At 41.3% G+C, this 20,032-nt stretch overlaps 1 protein-coding gene across 1 annotated transcript; it reads right to left on the bottom strand.

The window, feature by feature from the left end:
* Positions 1 to 1,813: 1,813 nt before the first annotated feature.
* On the bottom strand, positions 1,814 to 19,802 carry LOC311131359 (volume-regulated anion channel subunit LRRC8C-like). Its single transcript, XM_084164319.1, has 7 exons — positions 19,678 to 19,802; positions 15,358 to 15,503; positions 11,014 to 11,403; positions 8,126 to 8,733; positions 7,556 to 7,877; positions 7,110 to 7,472; positions 1,814 to 6,851 (listed from the first exon to the last, which is right to left on the bottom strand). Exons 2-7 carry the CDS (start codon positions 15,493 to 15,495, stop codon positions 6,285 to 6,287), a joined length of 2,388 nt encoding a protein of 795 aa, XP_084020445.1. The 5' UTR covers positions 15,496 to 15,503; positions 19,678 to 19,802; the 3' UTR covers positions 1,814 to 6,284.
* Between the last annotated feature and the right edge of the window lie 230 nt (positions 19,803 to 20,032).

The raw sequence follows: 20,032 nt of genomic DNA, 5'->3' as shown, positions 1-20,032 counted from the left end.
CATTCGGAAAGTATTCAGACCCCTTGACTTTTTCCACATTTTTTTACATTACAGCCTTATTCTAAAATGGATTAAATTGTTTTTTCCTCTCATCAATCTACACACAATACCCCATAATGACAAAGCAAAAACAGGTTTTATAAATCTTTCGAAATGTATTAAAAATAAAACACTGAAATATCACATTTACATAAGTATTCAGACCCTTTACTCAATACTTTGTTGAAGCACCTTTGGCAGCGATTACAGCCTCGCGTCTTATTGGGTATGACGCTACAAGCTTGGCACACCTGTATTTGGGGAGTTTCTCCCATTATTCTCTGCATATCCTCTCAAGCTCTGTCAGGTTTGATGGGGAGCGTCGCTGCAGAGCTATTTTCAGGTCTCTCCAGAGATGTTCGATCGGGTTCAAATCCGGGCTCTGGCTGGGCCACTCAAGGACATTCAGAGACTCCTGTGTTGTCTTGGCTGTGTGCTTAGGGTCGTTGTCCTGTTAGAAAGTGAACCTTTGCCCCAGTCTGAGGTCCTGAGCGCTCTGGAGCAGGTTTTCATCAAAGATCTCTCTGTACTTTGCTCCGTTCAGCTTTCCCTCGATCCTGATTAGTCTCCTAGTCCCTGCCTCTGAAAAACATCCCCACAGCATGATGCTGCCACCACCATGCTTCACCGTAGGGATGGTATGGCCAGGTGATGAGTGGTGCCTGGTTTCCTCCAAGTGTGACGCTTGGCATTCAGGCCAATGAGTTCAATCTTGGTTTCATCAGACTAGAGAATCTTGTTTCTCATGGTCTGAGAGTCCTTTAGGTGCCTTTTGGCAAACTCCAAGCAGGCTGTCATGTGCCTTTTACTGAGGAGTGGCTTCCGTCTGGCCACTCTACCATAAAGGCCTGATTGGTGGAGTGCTGCAAAGATGGTTTTCCTTCTGGAAGGTTCTCCTATCTCCACAGAGGAACTCTGGAGCTCTGTCAGAGTGACCACCGGGTTCTTGATCACCTCCCTGACCAAGGTCCTTCTCCCCCGATTGCTTAGTTTGGCCGGGCGGCCAGCTCTAGGAAGAGTCTTGGTGCTTCCAAACTTCTTCCATTTAAGAATGATGGAGGCCACTGTGTTCTTGGGGACCTTCAATGCTACAGAAATTTTTTGGTACCCTTCCCAGATCTGTGCCTCAACACAATCCTGTCTCTGAGCTCTATGCACAATTCCTTTGACCTCTTGGCTTGGTTTCTGCTCTGACATGCACTGTCAACTGTGGGACCTTATCTGGACAGGTGTGTGCCTTTCCAGATCATGCTCAATCAATTTAATGTACCACAGGTGGACCCCAATCAAGTTGTAGAAACATCTGAAGGATGATCAATGGAAACAGGATGCACCTGAACTCAATTTCGAGTCTCATAGCAAAGGGTCTGAATACTTATGTAAATGTGTAGAATTGCAGGAAATTAGCTTTAAAACAGTTTGAACAGTTTGGGGTTGCATATGTTGTGAGGTGGGGGTTTGTTACTACACTGAAAAATGACAATATTAATCCGAACCTTTGCCACCTAGGAAGTTTGTGTGACCGGACCTTCTCAAATAGTAGTTGAGTACCCCTGTAGTAGAGAATTTCCCTCAAGACACTTGAAGATGGCAGTATTCAAAGCACAACACTGCCATCTAGGGTGCCACTTTGATTCCACACACAACAATACACTTGGGTTTACTTTCTCTGAGGGAAACCAGGACTGCAGCTATACATGAAATGGGATGCAACATGGTCTATAGGGATAGGATAACACAGAGACTACAAAATATTTGTGCCACATACAGTATGTCTCATTTAAAGCAGCTGCCATCTGGTCGTTTTTATTCATCAACATGAAGAACCAAACAGAGCAAAGATGATCTGTTAAAAAAACATGTACAAAAGATATGCCTTTTTATTATCTTTCTCTCATCACCATCTGTATTAATTTAGTTGGAATATTTAGCATTAGAATTTAACGCCCTAAATACTGTAGCGGTACTGTTTTTATACATAAAGATAGCAGCTGACCATGGCACCTTTGCAGTGATCTACAGCTCTGATTATGATACACTGTAATGTCTAAGGCGTGGACTTTATTGTCCGCTCTGAGGACAATAAAGTATCAATCTATCTATAAGGCGTGTGCAAGGTCTTTGTGGATTGTATAAGGATATGTTAATTACAACTTGGCTGGTCTTTTTTTTGTTTGTGTAAGCTGTGGACTAACTAAAACAAGCTAGCCCTCCTGATAAATATGGTCTTGCCACAGGCTATTGACGAACAGTTACAGCTGAGTCCACATTTCACTTGTAGCCAACTACACTGTTATATAAAGCACTTTCATTATCCAAGTACAACATAATATAGAGACTAGCTGAGTAGAGAAGTAACAGTAGTGGATCAGATTCAATATTTCCCTTTATAGTGTTTCTGTAATCTCAAAAAGTAACAGATGGGTTGAAATGATCAAACTTGTGGTAATTGACATGATCAAATAATATTGATGAAGCTTTGAGCTTAAGATAATACAATGGAATGTTCACAAGTTTCTAGTGTATGGAGTATACAATTTGTGATGGTAATATAATGAATATTGTAAAAAGTATGTGGTGCAAAATGTGATTGGTTGCCTTCATTGTTATTTCAAAAACCTATTTAGAATATATATTTGGACAGTAAATTAAGTCCAAATATGAGGCGCTTCAGGATAATACATTCAATATTTCCACTCTAGTATATATTCAATCTTTCTGATTATAGGCCTACATTCTATCCAGTGTATGTTGATTGAAGCTTGTGCTAGACACTGCATAATACAGTATAACAGTGTAATAAATAACAATATCAACAATACAAGAACAAGTAATCCTGTTGTTGATTTCCTCTGATAGACCGTATACCTTAGCCTGGCCCCAGATCTGTTTGTACTATCATTCCACTCCTTGCCACCCCATGACAAACATTATGTTTGCCATATGACACAGAGTACAAGGAGTCAAATATTAGCACAAATGGACTGGTACCCAGGCTAAGTATTAGTGATGCGCGGGTTGAATCATAACCCGCAGTCCCCGCGGTTATATCCGCGGGCGGGCAGGTTTAGGGTTATTCAATATTGTGCGGATGAAGGGCAGGTGGGTGACAGGCGGGTTGAATACCTTAAAAAACAATACCTTAGAAAATCCATAAATGTAGCCTATCATTCTTGTGAAATATATATCTGTAGGCTACATTGACGTTTTCTTTCATTATTTTAGGCTATCTGGCATTAGTGCGTAAGCTTTATCTTTAGGGCCTAACTGTACATGCTCCAAATAGCCTACACGCCAAACTCCAAAATGCATTTGGGAATGGGCAGAAAAAAGTGAACGTCTATCCATGGAGGCAAAAAGGACAATGTCGGACTTTAATTCGATAAGAGAAAAGCTGCGAAATGGAGAATTGAAAATAAAGAGAAGAGAGGGCCAGAAAAGTAATGTTTGGGAAAGATTTGGTGAAGTGGTAAAAGAGGATGATAGCAGTGTTGTGTGTGATGATTGTGAGGCGCTATACCAATTAGACAGTCACAAGACGGACTTCAAATAGGCCTATGGCATGTCAAGGGAACTGTAGCCTACTGTTCAAATGAGTTAAATGGAAACTGAAATCTGGACACTGATTGTAAGTCTATAACCTCTCACACAGCCTTAATATGAACTCCTGCAGAATTAAGCATTTCTTTAAGTAAAATGATACACCAAATGTAAGCTACATTTTGACTCGGGAACAGGAGTGGAGAAATTCGATTTCTTTCTTTCAGCATCTTGACAGAATGCGAATGCGCAGTTAGATACCGTCTGTAGAGGTGCTATCTTTATCAGCATCATAAAAGCTTATAGTAAGCTATTTCAACCACATAAAATATGCATCCAAGCTGAACTGAAATCCTATCAGAAACATGTTGGGTCGATTTCACACCTTCCTATTTCCTTACAACCGGTCAAACTGATGTCATTTGGAAATTTTGCACAGAAAATCTTTCTATCCCCTCCCACTCCTAAACACCTTTGCTCCAAGAAAGAAGCAGAGACAGGGAAAACTTTACCGATGTCAACTAGATTGAAGCATTCATTCTATCGATGTATGACATTATTCTGGTGAGCAAGGGTTTACTTAGTCTTCTAGGGCAACATTTGGCCTAGTGACATAAGAGAAGCTTCATGTATCTAATTATAGATAAGTTGACTAACAAATAGCCTACCAAAATGTTGGAAATTATAAGCAGAAACATATCTAAATCGGGCAAAAAAGATTCCTGCACCCCCTGTCAAATCGTTCTGCCGTCTCTCACTATCCTACAGCACATTTTCTATATTAGCAAGTTAGGGCCAGATTTTCACTTTATCACATATAGACGGGCGGTTGTGGATGGGTTATTAGCAATTGCGGGCAGACGCGGGTGAACAAACAGCTGACCCGCGCACCACTACAAAATATACATTTCCTGTGACTAATTATATTGTTAAGAACCATTTCATTACATCACAAAGCCATATTCCCTTCTGACATGAAGTAACACTTAGACATATTACTCAAAACATACACCCACACAGCAAATTGGCCAGTGTTATCTAGTGTTGATTTTTCAGTGTAACATTTCTAGTGTTGATTCAAGAGTTAAATGAACTCTGTAAGAGTGAAATTAACACTCAGTAGTGTAAAATAACCCCAGTGTTGGTATTAATAACCAGTGTTAAGTCTGAGAATGTAATAGTGTCAGTTTTACTATGTGGAGAGGAAAACATTCCCATCAAAACCACGGCCATCAGATTTCCCAGCATGCTCTACTGCAGTTAGTCACTTTTAGGATTGTTTTTAATATCTGTGTTTTCGCATGTACATTGATTGATTGATTGATTGATTAATGTTATGGTACACAAATAACATTTTTAAATAACATACATTTTTCTCAACTAATCCAATCAGATAGTTAAATTTATTGCATCCATTACTGAAATGGCTGTTCCAGTTTAAATGGTTTAGGTCAGGGATGGGCAACTCTGGTCCCAGGGGGCCTGATTGGTGTCACAATTTTGCCCCAGCTAATTTAGAATTTTTTTAATTAGTTTAATCAGCTGTGTTTGCTAGGGATGGGGAAAAAGTGTGACACCACTTTGGCCCCTGAGGACTGGAGTTTCCCATCCCTGGTTTAGGTAGTCTCCTCACAATGTTCCTAACCCTGACAGTCATTCTGAATGATTAAAACTCTGGCTGGTTTCCTATAGGAATTACACATCACTTTGCAAGCCTGCATAATGTGACTTGCAGATGTGGCCTGTACACCAGGATGTTCCTAACACCACTGTGTTAGGGTGAAACTTGGCCATCAAAGTAAGGCCTTATATATTTAATGTATTGCCCTAAAGAGTTACATTTTAATGATAACATTCACCTCCAGTGGTAACTCACTCGGTGAAGTCCACAGGACTGAAAATGAATGAATTCAACAACCATGTCTCTGTCACTAACAAATACAGTCATGGGTGGTAAATCTACAATTCACTCGAAAAGGCAAGGCACTGGGAAATTATATTGGAGGTTTAGTAGGCTTAGTTGAGGCGTGGCTTTAAATTAGTTGTTTTTGGCCACCCATGAGTGGAAGTGTTGTACCAGTGTAAGTGGTCTATGGTTATACTTATTGAAGTTTAAATATGTCTGCTGCCAGTCCTGAAGTCTTTGTAAATGCTTACATAAGTGCATGTAGCATTAAATAGTTATTATTATTGTAACGTCCTTAATCCAACACCAGCGACCTTGTCAACAGATACGGACCTCTATGCGTAATGGTTAAAAATACTATATGAGGTGTAATTGCATAACACCATTAGTGTAAACTATATACACTTCCTAGTGTTAAAAATACTATATGAAGTGTTATTGCATAACACTAAAAGTGTTAATCGTGTGGTCCCTTATAGAAAACATTGTCACTGTCAGTGTTGATTTAACACTGGAGAATTTGCTGTGCATGAATATCACAATTTCCCCCCCAGAACAGTAGAGTGCTTAGAGTTTGATCATGATAAACTAAGTATACACTATGATTGTCAGATTGAGACAAAATTGGCATTTGCTTTTTGCACATATAAGTAATTTGCCTTGTCTGAGCCAGAATGGCCCATAGGGCAGGAGCCAATCTCCTGTTTATGTAGTGTGAGGCAGTTTGATGTACAAGTACACCCCCTGGACAGGACGCTAATGTATCGCAGGGCCTTTTGCACAGATACTGTAAGGCATTTCACTCAGCCTTCATTTTGTCTCTGATATCAGAAGGCAAGGTTTCAAACAGGACGTCCTCCACCACTAGGCCGCCACGCTTCAACGCCCGGCAGAACCGTAGCTCTGGAGGCAGGAGCTCAAAATGGTTGCCCTTCAGTTCCAGGTGTGTCAATAGAACCAGGTATGAGATCTTTGGTGAGAGCAATGACAGCGTATTCTTGCCCAGCTTGAGGGTTTTGAGCTTCTTGCAAAAGAAGAGCTCGTCTGGGAGGTTCTCGATCTTGTTGCACGTAACAGAGAAGTACTGAAGACTCTGTAGGACGCCGATCTCCGGCGGAATGAACCGGATGTCGTTGTTTGACAGGTCCAGGTAACGAAGCTTGTTGCATAAGAACAGGTGCGAGGGCAAGATCTCTATCTTGTTGTGGCTAAAGTATAGGCGCTCCAGGCTGCCCAGCTTTTTGATGTGCTCGGGGATGTAGCAGATACTATTGTGCCAGAGTTTCAGGCACGTCAGCTTGTGGAGGTGTTGGCAGCTGACTATCTCCTCAATGGAGTGCAGGTTGTTTTCCTTCAGGTCCAACTCCTGCAGAGTTAGAGTTATACAAATGTGTTTTAAGTGTCACTCCACAATATTACAGCAATTGGCAATACATAAGACATATTTGAGGTCAAGAAAACCACCCAGAACAGAGTTAGCTGGAGATACACCTTTAAGGCCCTTTGCTCAACTAGGAGCTGAAAAGAATAAGTCATTACATATTTAAAAACCACATTGTGGACCACTCAGTGTGGAGACACTGTAGGCAATCATAGCAGGCATTCAAAGTACGGCATATCATACCTGTAGGTTCGTGAGGCTGAAGACAGCATGTGGGATGCGTTCCAGGTCACAGTGAACCAGTTCCAGTTCAGTCAGGTTCACCATCTTCTTCAGGTTGTTGAGCATCACCAGCTTAGTGCCATCGTTGTAAACGTACAGCCTCTGCAGGTGGCTGGACACGTCCACGATGGACTGGGGGATCTTTGTAAAGTTACTTTTGAGCGACAGGGTCTTCAGATTCTTCAGCTCCCTCAGAGACTCCAGAACCACATTCTTAGAAGCGTCAGGACTCAGTGAGCCAATGAGGTAGAGCTCCTCTAGATTCCGCAGGTGGTACAGCCAATGAGGCAGCTCCCTGCTGTCATCAAACTTCACCCTGAGCACCTTAGATAAAGATAGATAGATACTTTATTAATAACAAATACAAATAAAAACTGCCACACCAAAATACTACCAGAATAGCATACCTTAAGGTTCTCCTTGAGGAAGGAAGTGGCTGTGGTGTGGATCTTTAAACAACACTGATACAGAGACAGCTCCTGGAGGTTTTCCAGCTGGGCGATGGAGGCTGGGATGGTTACGTTGTTGATGATCTCTAGCTTCAGGGACTGGAGCTCTGTCACCTCGAAGATGGTGTCCGGGAGCCCAGACAGCATGAAGAGCTGCAGCTCCAGTCTGTTGTTGTGGTTGGTCAGCAGTCTCTGACGTAGCTTCTCTGGTGTCCACTCGTGGTTCAGGTTCAACTGTTTCAGTTTGTTCTCACTGACCTCAGACAGGAACACTGCGAACCTGAGAGAGAGAGAAAGCGAGAAGAATAATACTTTAATGTCCAATGTAGAAAGATGTGCCATGGCAACTTCTGCTTTTGTGTTCTGCTTTATTCCAACCCCTTCGAACGGATGGAGCACAGGGCAGCCATACAACGGCACCCGAATGGTTTGTTTTACAATTGGAGGCATTACATACTTATCAACAGCAACGAAGAGCTAAATTACTTGAAACAATTTACCATTTTCTAATTAAAAATAACTTTGCACCTCTTGGAGTACAGTGGGTCGTACTGGTCGATCATGTGCAGCATGAAGGCAAAGTCATTCTTCACGTCTGGGATGTCATCGATTCCCGTTTCTTGCCGCACGTATTCAAAGGAGTACTCCTTCAGAGAGCGGTAGAAGAGCCAGTAGGAAGTGTAGAGGCAGGTGAATCCGTACACAGCCACGAAGCACAGGTAACAGTATGACAACTTAGAGAACAGGTGGGCCATGGTGTGATTACAGGAGAAATGCTTATATCCCGTCATGTCCTGTATGTCCACACTGCACTTCACTGTGATCTGCACCTCAGAGACTAAAGCACTATTATACGCGATGATGAGGAGGAACTTGAACACCTTGAGAACAGTCTGGCGAACATACATAACATAGAGGATGTCCCCTTCCTCGACGTGCAGGCGGAACTTCTTCACCTTCTCAAACAGAGCTTTGGCTTGTTCTCCTTCTTTCTTATCCAGGGCGCTGGCTGTGGGCTTGTCCACTACGATCTTCTCTGGGATGGATTTGAGGGACTGGGTCTTCTCCAGGTTGTCCAGGTTCCCCTCTACAGACACGTTGAGGATCGCTCTGCTGGCACTGTTCTTCTTGTTGTCCTTTTATGAATAAATGAATTAATGAATTAATTAATGCATTTTATTTTAAATATTTTAAATATATACAATATAGGGCGGTTTCCCAGATACAGATTGAGCTTAGTCCTGGACAAAAAAGAATTTTGGAAGGAGATCCTCCATTGAGTCTACTGTTCAGTCCAGGCCTAGGCTTTATCTGTCTCCATGAAACCACCCCATAGAGTTTCCTCAGCCATTTGACTACAACAATACATACATACATACATACACTGCGTGTACAAAACATTATAAACACGTGCTCTTTTCAAGACATAGACTGACCAGGTGAATCCAGGTGAAAGCTATGATCGCTTATTGATGTCACTTGTTAAATCCACTTCAATCTGTGTAGATGAAGGGGAGGAGACCAATTAAAGAAGGATTTTTAAGCCTTGAGACAATTGAGACATGGATTGTGCATGTGTGCCATTCAGAGGGTGAATGGGCAATACAAAAGAGTTAAGTGCCTTTGAACAGGGTATGGTAGTAGGTGCCAGGCGCACCGGTTTGTGTCAAGAACTGCAACACTGCTGGGTTTTTCACGCTCAACAGTTTCCTGTGTGTATCAAGAATGGTCCACAACCCAAAGGACATCCAGCCAACTTGAGACAACTGTGGGAAGCATTGGAGTCAACATGGGCAAGCATTCCTGTGGAGGGGTGGGTGCAACTCAATATTAGGAAGGTGTTCTTAATGTTTAGTACACTCAGTGTACATACAAACATACATACATACAGTACCAGTCAAAAGTTTGGACACACCTACTCATTCAAGGGTTGTTCTTTATTTTTTTACTATATTATACATTGTAGAATAATAGTGAAGACATCAAAACTATAAAATAACACATATGGAATCATGTAGTAACCAAAAAATTGTTAAACAAATCAAAATAGATTTTAGATTTTAGATTATTCAAAGCAGCCACCCTTTGCCTTGATGACAACTTTGCACACTCTTGGCATTCTCTCAACCAGCTTCACCTAGAATGCTTTTCCAACAGTCTTGAAGGAGTTCCCACATATGCTGAGCACTTGTTGGCTGCTTTTCCTTCACTCTGTGGTTCAACTCATCCCAAACAATCTCAATTGGGTTGAGGTTGGGTGATTGTGGAGATCAGGTCATCTGATGCAGCACTCCATGACTCTCCTTCTTGGTCAAATAGCCCTTACACAGCCTGGAGGTGTGTTTTGGGTCATTGTCCTGTTGAAAAACAAATGATAGTCCCACTAAGCGCAAACCAGATGGGATGGCGTATCGCTGCAGAATGTTGTGGTAGCCATGCTGGTTAAGTGTGCCTTGAATTCTAAATAAATCACAGACAGTGTCACCAGCAAAGAACCCCCACACCATCACACCTCCTCCTCCATGCTTCACGGTGAGAACCACACATGCAGAGATCATCTGTTCACCTACTCTGCGTCTCACAAAGACACGGCAGAACCAAAAATCTCTAATCTGGACTCATCAGACAAAGGACAGATTTCCACCGGTCTAATGTCCATTGCTCGTGTTTCTTGGCCCAAGCAAGTCTCTTCTTCTTGTTGGTGTCCTTTAGTAGTGGTTTCTTTGCAGCAATTCGACCATGAAGGCCTGATTCACGCAGTCTCCTCTGAACAGTTGATGTTGAGATGTGTCTGTTACTTGAACTCTGTGAAGCATTAATTTGGGCTGCAATCTGATATACAGTTAACTCTAATGAACTTATCCTCTGCAGCAGAGGTAACTCTAGGTCTTCCTTTCCTGTGGCGGTCCTCATGAGAGCCAGTTTCTTCATAGCGCTTGATGGTTTTTGCGACTGCACTTGAAGAAACTTTCAAAGTTCTTGACATTTTCCGGGTATCTTCTGTATACCACCCCTACCTTGTCACAACACAACTGATTGGCTCAAATGCATTAAGAAGCAAAGGAATTCCACAAATTAACTTTTAACAAGGCACACCTGTTAATTGAAATGCATTCCAGGTGACTACCTCATGAAGCTTGTTGAGAGAATACCAAGAGTGTGCAAAGCTGTCATCAAGGCAAAGGGTGGCTACTTTGAAGAATCTCAAATATTTTGACTTGTTTAACACTTTTTTGGTTACTACATGATTCCATATGTGTTATTTAATAGTTTTGATGACTTCACTATTATTCTACAATGTAGAAAATAGTAAAAATAAAGAAAAACCCTGGAATGAGTAGGTGTGTCCAAACCTTTGACTGGTACTGTACATTCATACATACAGTACATACTGTACAAACACATACCAACAATACCTTCTCCTCTGGGTTCTCTCCAGACACCTCAGACAGAGCTCTGGTAGTCCAGGGGGAGTCGAAGCACTTTCCCAAGATGGAGATGAAATGCTCTATCTTAGAGCTGGAGCCTGGGAACTTGAACCAGAAGTTGCTACACACCATGAAGATGAGGGTGTGTATGAGGACCAGGTAAGGGAAGTACTTGGCGTACCAGTGCAGGGCTTTCTCGTAGCACATCTGGTTTATGAAGCTGTACTGTTGAAGGTCCAGGTTGGTTTTCAGGCCCATCATCTCATGCACATCCTGCGACACAACAGGTGAGACCAGCTCGGTTTTATTTGGTAAGGCTATTGTTTGGTTCGCTATTGACGTTCTCTGTGGAAGGCAGATTATTTTGTCCTGCACCACCTGAAAGAAAATAAACGTGAAAAAAGACAATCACAATAAAGCAAGCAACCTTAATGTAAGGTCACAATACAACTGTCAAACGAGACCCAATGATGGCATACGACTAGGTGAAAAATCTGTCGATGTGCCCTTGAGCAAGGCACTTAACCCTAATTGCTCCTGTAAGTCGCTCTGGATAAGAGCGTCTGCTAAATGACATAAAATAAATAATAATATACACCACCACTTTAACTGAGTAGTAAACAGTTCTGAAATATTGAAATAGTTGACTGATTGTAATATTCATAGGATTTTATTAGGCACATTTATTTTTGTGCTGTCTTTTATATATATTTTAATAACAACAGCTAACCCACTAGGCAATTACATTGAATCAACGTGGAATAGATGTTGACGTCTGTGCCCAGTGGGAAAGTGAGTACCATTTCCAATGTATTCATTACAATTGGCAAAAAAGTATATTACAGTAACTTAGATACAATGATAATACAAACACCAGAGGCGGATATCGGATGTTATTTCTCCTTTCCTGCTGTGACAACATTGGTAGGACTGTGACTCAGACAGGAAATGACCAATTAGTGTTTTAGCCACCATAGACTGAAGAGGGAGACAGACTCGCTGTAATACAATGCAATACTGTACCACCAAATTATATGTTATGCTTTGACATAGCATTGCACTTTTATAACACTTACAACATTACATATCTTTTCTATTGCAATTATAGATGAATCATGAATGTGGTGACGTATTTACAGTAAGATTTTTTTGTTGTTTTTCTTCAGCGTAAAGATGTGCTTTTCTTATGAGCCAGACCAATGACATAGCCTAAATATCATGTGATTCTTGAGGCAGAGGACTGTGTCTGGAAAATGTGTCTAAAGAAAATGCCTGATCAGCTGGAAAAGGGGGAGCCTCTCTCTCTTTTAATGCAGGACAGGAGAAATGAAAAGTCAGACCTGCTGAGTACAGTCTCTGGAGAGAAGATCAGCAGAATTCTACAGACCCTGGTCATCTCTCTCTCTCTCTCTCTCTCTCTCTCTCTCTCTCTCTCTCTCTCTCTCTCTCTCTCTCTCTCTCTCTCTCTCTCACACACACACTCTCTCAATCTCACACTCTCTTTCTCACTCTCCTGATCTCACTCGATCTTTCTCTTCTTTTACTTTCTTTCTCGCTCTCTCTCGCTCTCTCTCTCTCACCCTCCCCCCTTACCCTCCATCTACATGCGGTAGCTACACTTTTGTGTGTAAAGCTATTCATTGGCTTCTCCCAGTTTAAAAATGTCCCTTTGGCAGAGACAGTGTTTACCTCCACTACTGTAAACTGAGACACACAGTTCCATAATGCCAGGAAATGTATGAATTAGGCACAGTGCTGTCTGCTTTGACTAGGCTGCAGTACAGTTCACCATGTAAACTACTAATGTAAACTTATGAGAGTCATCAGATGGGTCGTGTTTGGAAATCACCCACTACTTACAAACTGTGAAAGCAGTTTTTCTAAACAGTCATTTTTTTTGTAGTGATCCTTCTCTTGGCTCAAGGGACAACATGGGATATTCCCACCCCGATAAACTAGTTCCTGTCAGTGGTGTTTTGGGTTTTTCTAAAAAAGAATTACTTATAATCTACAGGGGTTTATATAGGAGAAGAGCAGACAGCGGCTCGGGTTAACTCTTACAGAAAAAACACGTTTCACAGGTGGAAAAACACATGATTTCACATGTGTAGTTTCATATTATCACGTTACTTCACATGTTGTCACATGTTATCACATTAACTTCAGATAATATCACATGTGATCGCATCAAAATGTGTTTTTGGAACACGTGAAATTCATGTGGTTTTTCTGTCAGGGAGGGCTCCACCATCTCTATCTGCAGCTAGTCAGAGTGATGAGGGGAAGGGAAGTGACTGGTCGCTGGAATCATGGCTGTGTCCCAGATGGCTCTGGACAAAAGAAGTGCACTACGAACAGTACCAGTCAAAAGTTTGGACACACCTACTCATTCAAGGTTTTTTCTTTATATTTACTATTTTCTACATTGCAGAATAATAGTAAAGACATCGAAACTATGAAATAACACATATGGAGTCATGTAGTAACCAGAAAAGTGTTAAACAAGTTAAAATATTTGAGATTCTTCAAAGTAGCCACCCTTTGCCTTGATGACAGCTTTGCACACTCTTTGCATTCTCTCAATCAGCTTCATGAGGTAGTCACCTGGAATGCATTTCAATTAACAGGTGTGCCTTGTTAAAAGTTAATTTGTGGAATTCCTTTCCTTCTTAATGCATTTGAGCCAATCAGTTGTGTTGTGACAAGGTAGGGGTGGTATACAGAAGATCGCCCTATTTGGTAAAAGACAAGTCCATATTATGGCAAGAACAGCTCAAATAAGCAAAGAGAAATGACAGTCCATCATTACTTTAAGACATGAAGGTCAGTCAATCTGGAAAATGTAAAGAACTTTTAAAGTTTCTTCAAGTGCAGTCGCAAAAACCATCAAGCGCTATGATGAAACTGGCTCTCATGAGGACCGCCACAGGAAAGGATGACCCAGAGTTACCTCTGCTGCAGAGGATAAGTACATTAGAGTTAACTGCACATAAGATTGCAGCCCAAATAAATCATTCACAGAGTTCAAGTAACAGACACATCTCAACATCAACTGTTCAGAGGAGACTGCGTGAATCAGGCCTTCATGGTCGAATTTCTGCAAAGAAACTACTACTAAAGGACACCAATAAGAAGAAGAGACGCAGAGTAGGTGAACAGATGATCTCTGCATGTGTGGTTCCCACCGTGAAGCATGGAGGAGGAGGTGTGATGGTGCTTTGCTGGTGACACTGTCTGTGATTTATTTAGAATTCAAGGCACACTTAACCAGCATGGCTACCACAGCATTCTGCAGCGATACGCCATCCCATCTGTTTTGTGCCTAGTGGGACTATCATTTGTTTTTCAACAGGACAATGACCTGAAACACACCTCCAGTCTGTGTAAGGGCTATTTGACCAAGAAGGAGAGTGACAGAGTGCTGCATCAGATGACCTGGCCTCCACAATCACCGACCTCAACCCAATTGAGATGGTTTGGGATGTGTTGGACCGCAGAGTGAAGGAAAAGCAGCCAACAAGTGCTCAGCATATGTGGGAACTCCTTCAAGACTGTTGGAAAAGCATTCCAGGTAACTACCTCATGAAGCTGGTTGAGAGAATGTCAAGAGTGTGCAAAGCTGTCATCAAGGCAAAGGGTGGCTACATTGAAGAATCTAAAATCTACATGATTCCATATGTGTTATTTCATAGTTTTGATGTCTTCACTGTTATTCTACAATGTAAAACAAAATTAAGAAAAAACCTTGAATGAGTAGGTGTGTCCAAACTTTTGACTGGTACTGTATATAGGGAATAGGGTCCCATTTCGGATGAAGCCCATGTGTTTATGAAGAGGCGGTGGGGCAGCCGGGGGGAACATTTTTGGTGCGCAGTGCAGTTTCTGTGTGTGTGTGGAGTGCAGGAATGTCTTCCCCTTTCCGTTGGTAAACTCCCGCTATACTGTGCAGCTTACATGAACCCAACACTGGGCTGTTTGTGACTACAGGACAGGACACATTAGATCTACGGAGCAGTGAATCAGGAAGTTACTTTAAAGGCTAATATCTGCTATAACATCCTAACTACACAGCGCACAAGGCATACTGTGTGAACTACAACATATTTCTCATTATGACACCAATTCAACCACTTTTGCCCCCCTAGGTATAGGACTATGCTACAAGATAAAGTTATAATGTGTATACACCTTGTTCATTAGATAGTCAGGCCTTTTGGACACTCTGAGGCAGAGAAAGCAGAGATTATGCGGTTTGAAGATACTGACCTTGTACTGTGCATCCGAACACTCAGATCATGAGCATGATGACAGAGAGGTAGTCTGTGTACTAACCTGTAGGGTGCATCCGAACACTCCGATCATTAGCATGACCACAGAGAGGTAGTCTGTGAACACATCCCACCAGGGCTTCAGAACCCGGAATGCTGGCTCCTGCTCTGAGAATTGCCGGAACTCCGTCACAGGAATCATGGCTCCCGCTGGGACAGAGATTTAGGGATTGTTTGCAAACAATGTATTTATAAACAATGTATAGCTTCAAAATATGTTTAGTCCTTATATGTGCCAATCATTACGACCATAGCTCCATTTATGAATTTAAAAGTGGTAAAATTTCTCCATCCCCATCCATTAGCTTTATAGCAAACCAAGTGGCAGGGCTGCCTTTTGGTTGAAAAAACGAATGAAGGATTGTGCCTTTAAGCCTCCATTTAAATTGCCTTGTCACTTTCCTGGAGGATGCTGACCTACTGTATATGTTCAATATGGCCAGCTTTCAGACTAGTTAAACACGCAGGGGGAATTGTAGAGGGAAACATAGCTAGCCTTCACAAGACGATACTTGGAACTAATTAGGGCTACACTCACACTGACAACCCAATCATACACTCCAGAATCATATCTATCATGGTAAGCATCACCTTCCGTATAACCAGTCTGTCTCTTGTTTGTCAAACAAACTAGCTCTGCCAAAATATAGCAGGCCCCAATATGGCCGTACATGAACATGTGTGTCAATTTGTACTGTAACTGTAAGGGTGTATAATTCCCTTGGTGATACTGTTAATGATTTGACTGTACAACAATAAACCGAGGCATGATGAAGCCTAGATTTTGGCAGTTGGTCTAGATTACAATTTCATGGCTGACATCCACTAAACAATCTGCCTGTTAGGATGGATAACTGAATCACAACAGAGTCTAACATAATATATAGAGCCATGCTAGTAGCATCATCAAGGCCTTATAAGCGTATGCCTGTCATGTCTACAATGACTCATCATTTACTATCCCTGATGTTGCTCTTCTCTCTCTCTGTCTCTCTCTCTCGTCTATCTCTTTTCCTCTTTTCCTTCCCCCTTTCTCTCTTTGTCCCTTTCTCGCTCTGTCACGCTCTCTCTTCCTCCCTCCTTCCCTCTCTCTCTCTCTCTCTCTCTTCCTTCCTCCCTCCCTCCCTTCTACCCTTCTCTCTCTCTCTCTCTCGCTCCGTCTCTCTCTCTTTCTCTCTCTCTCTCGGTGTCTCTCTCTCTTTCTCCCTCCCCCGCTCTCTTGTCATCTTTAGCAATCTGCTTACTACGGGTATCCTCTTCCTGTTGTCTCACTCTGAGCTCTATCCAAATGATGAAGTATAACAGCAATGTTTTTCAAACACAAATAGGGCTACCGTATAATGCACAATTTACTGCATAAAGTCCATTACGTCAGAGTGTGCTAAGTTTTAGCTTAACAGTGGAAAATGCCATATACAACTGACTAATGGTCTAGTAGACAGGACAGGAGTACCATAAAAATGGAATCACTATTTCTAATCACTATTGTGATTCTATTTCTGTGAGGAGTACCATCCACAACCACAGGATGCCCTCCTAATGATCCTCAACATCTGAGTCAGAGAGGAACATTCTTCAACATTAAGACAAAAGGATGTCAAATGTTTTTCCAACGATAGTCTCTTTCTTTGGAAAGTTATTTCTCACAGCATGAGTATGATTCTACTCTGTTTGCACATTAATGCAAATGTAAAACAATGCAACCAGAATAGTAACCCACTGGGAACCAACGGTTAAATCAAAACTGATTAAATTTACAAAAAATCTTCAAGGTAAAGGAATATCAGGAATTTGTGTCTTGTTTTCACCCAACTTTTACCCTAAATCCAATAAGATGGTTAACATTTTTGTTGATTTCACTTTGTCTTCACGGTAGTTGACAACTCCATCAAATGTAAACCAAAACTAGACATTGAACTGACGTCTGTGCCCAGTGGGAAGCATTTACATTAGTTGGCCTATATAGTTTACTCTGTAAAATGTCACATTTACATGATATAAGTAGGTATATAGGCTACTTATGTATAAATATATGTATGTGTATAAGTATGTATAGAATGTATAAGGAGACAACTGAATAATTAATAGATATATCATATTCTAGAAGAAGTTAGATAGATATACTTGACTGTGTTTGTTTGGCGATGGTTTTCATTTTGTTCTAAATTAATGTATATACAGTCTTCAGCACTAAACAACCACACAAGTGTATAGTCTATCAAAACATGTCTCAAGAGAGCTACAGCTAAATATGTTAGGCTTTTAATAACACAGTTGCACTGTTTTAAATAGACCACCATGCCAGAAACAAACAACCATCTTTAACCAGAGTCGGAAAGCTTAACACTTTGTCTCAAAGTCACAGATATACTGATTTCACTCTATAACTAGGCCTATAGTTTCATCTCTATTGTCCTTCATACAATTGAACACACCGTTTCCTTGAGGAGTTCATGAGATCATGGAAATAATGCATTTATGTAACTTGACATGAAGGATGGAAGATAGTTCAGGTTCAATAAAATGAGTTTTACATGACTCATAACTTGTATTAATGCAACTGTACACTGAGTATACCAAACATTAGGAACACCTTCCTAATATTGAGTTGCCCCCCTTTTGCAATCAGAACAGCCTCAATTCGTTGGGGCATGGACTCTACAAGGTGTCGAAAGCATTCCACAGGAATGCTGGCCCATGTTGACTCCAATGCTTCCCACAGTTGTGTCAAGTTGGCTGGATGTCCTCTGAATGGCACTCATACACAATCCATGTCTCAATTGTCTCAAGGCTTAAAACTCCTTCTTTAACCTGTCACTTCCCCTTCATCTACACTGATTTAAGTGAATTTAACAAGTGACATCAATAAGGGATCATAGCTTTCACTTGGTCAGTCAACATCGTGGAAAGCACAGGTGTTCTTAATGTTTTGTATACTCAGTGTATATTGTATAATACAAATGTATATGAAGTTCCAATGGGTATAAGGCATTAATAAACACTCTGTATCAGTTTGACTCCAATCAACTATAGCGGGAAGAACTGTACAAGGTGTTTTAACTACAGAGCCTTTTATCATTTTTAGAAAATGGTTCCTCCCTAGCCTAGATGAGTTGTTTGCTTTGTCAACTCAGTGAGCTGGCCTGGATGTCCGGGCGGCCCAGGTTTTATCCTATGCCTGGCTCTTCCTGACAGGAAACTCTGCAAATCTCCAACACAGACTTACTGGGAGTGCCCAAAACAGACTATGAATGTGTCCCAAATGGCACCCTATACCCTATATAGTGCACTACTTTTGACCAGAGCCCTGTCGGGCTACAATATATGGGGAATAGGGTAGCATTTGGGACAGACATGAATGTCTGGATAGATCACACCCAGTCCCCAGTCAGTCCCCAGGATAACACATCCTGTCCAAGATGGGTTTATTAATTAGGAGGGCCATGGAAAAACTATGTAGAAAATATTAGACTCCAGGGTCACTTTGAGAGAATAGGGGGGTGAACTTGTAACAATAGGTCTTAAATGATAACAATAACGTCAGACTTATGTAAGTGACTTGGGACATATTTTAACAATAACTTGTACAATGAAAACCCAAAATATCTTATACTACCGGTAAAGTATTATTCAACTACATACTGTAAACTGCTGAGCCTATTGGCTGACCTTAGAGCCGACTGTTCTCCTAGTTCACCTTCAAACCACATAATAGAAGGTAACAACATTGCATCTCTAGATATGATTAAAGAACAACATAAACCATCCCCTCTACACAGGATATTGACAAACTCAAGGGTTTAGTATTAGGCTATACAGTATAAGACTAATATATTATTAGGCTATACAGTATAAGACTAATATATGGTGTGAATTCTCTGCCTTGCATAAATAGGCACTCATACTGCTAACCAGAATAATATTTAATAACTATTTTTCCTCTTCTTTCCTTTTTGGGAAGAGGGGATGGGGGAATAGGTGATCTCATCATCCAAACTTGAGAAATCCCCACCACTTTTCCTATTTCTTTAAACAAAAGAATATCTAATTGAGATACAGTATGTATATGCCTAACTCAATATTAGCATTATTCAGAGGCAGTGTCAGCTAGTGCAGGAGGCTCGGGTTACATGGGCTATAGACAAGCCAAAGTTAAAATGTATATCTATATCGCTATGTAAACATGGCAACAATGCAATAGCAACAATATGTAGGCTAATTTACAGTAAAATACAGACACAGACAATGTAACGAAATATGCGCAATGGTAACAACATGGACCATCATCAATCATGTAAGAATACAATAACAAAATGTGCCTTACCCTAGTGATATCCGTCTGGCAGTCTAGATTCTATAGCGGTTTGTCGGTGGGTGTTTTGTAGGGCAGCGGCGGCAATCATGTCCTTGTGGATCTGGTGTGGTCCTCAGATTTCCGTTATTTCTGACTGCAAGCTTGTTCAATGTTCCTGTTTGTGATGCACGAAGACTGTAGCCTACTGACTGACTGACGCGGTCAGGGCGGGGACTAGCCTACTTACGTTTTGGGCTCGTGAGAATATTGTAACGAATGGTTGGAACCGAAATTATTTTTCAATCATTTCGTTCCGAACATAACCACTGTTTCCGTTCTGTTCCCGTGTTCCGACCAGGACAATAAAGTTATGAACATAGAGATT

The sequence above is a fragment of the Coregonus lavaretus genome (genome assembly GCF_964263955.1).
Source record: "Coregonus lavaretus genome assembly, chromosome: 6".
In the NCBI taxonomy this organism is placed as follows: domain Eukaryota; kingdom Metazoa; phylum Chordata; class Actinopteri; order Salmoniformes; family Salmonidae; genus Coregonus; species Coregonus lavaretus.
This window is presented reverse-complemented; position numbering and strand designations above follow the sequence as displayed.

Bases quoted from the DNA above. Each gene is read 5' to 3' on its own strand.
- LOC311131359 (XM_084164319.1), bottom strand. From the start codon at position 15,495: ATGATTCCTGTGACGGAGTTCCGGCAATTCTCAGAGCAGGAGCCAGCA. The intron at 11,404-15,357 runs GTTAGTACACAG...ATTTTCTTTCAG, and splicing joins TGTTCGGATGCACCCTACAG to GTGGTGCAGGACAAAATAAT. The intron at 7,878-8,125 runs GTGCAAAGTTAT...TCTCTCTCTCAG, and splicing joins GACCCACTGTACTCCAAGAG to GTTCGCAGTGTTCCTGTCTG.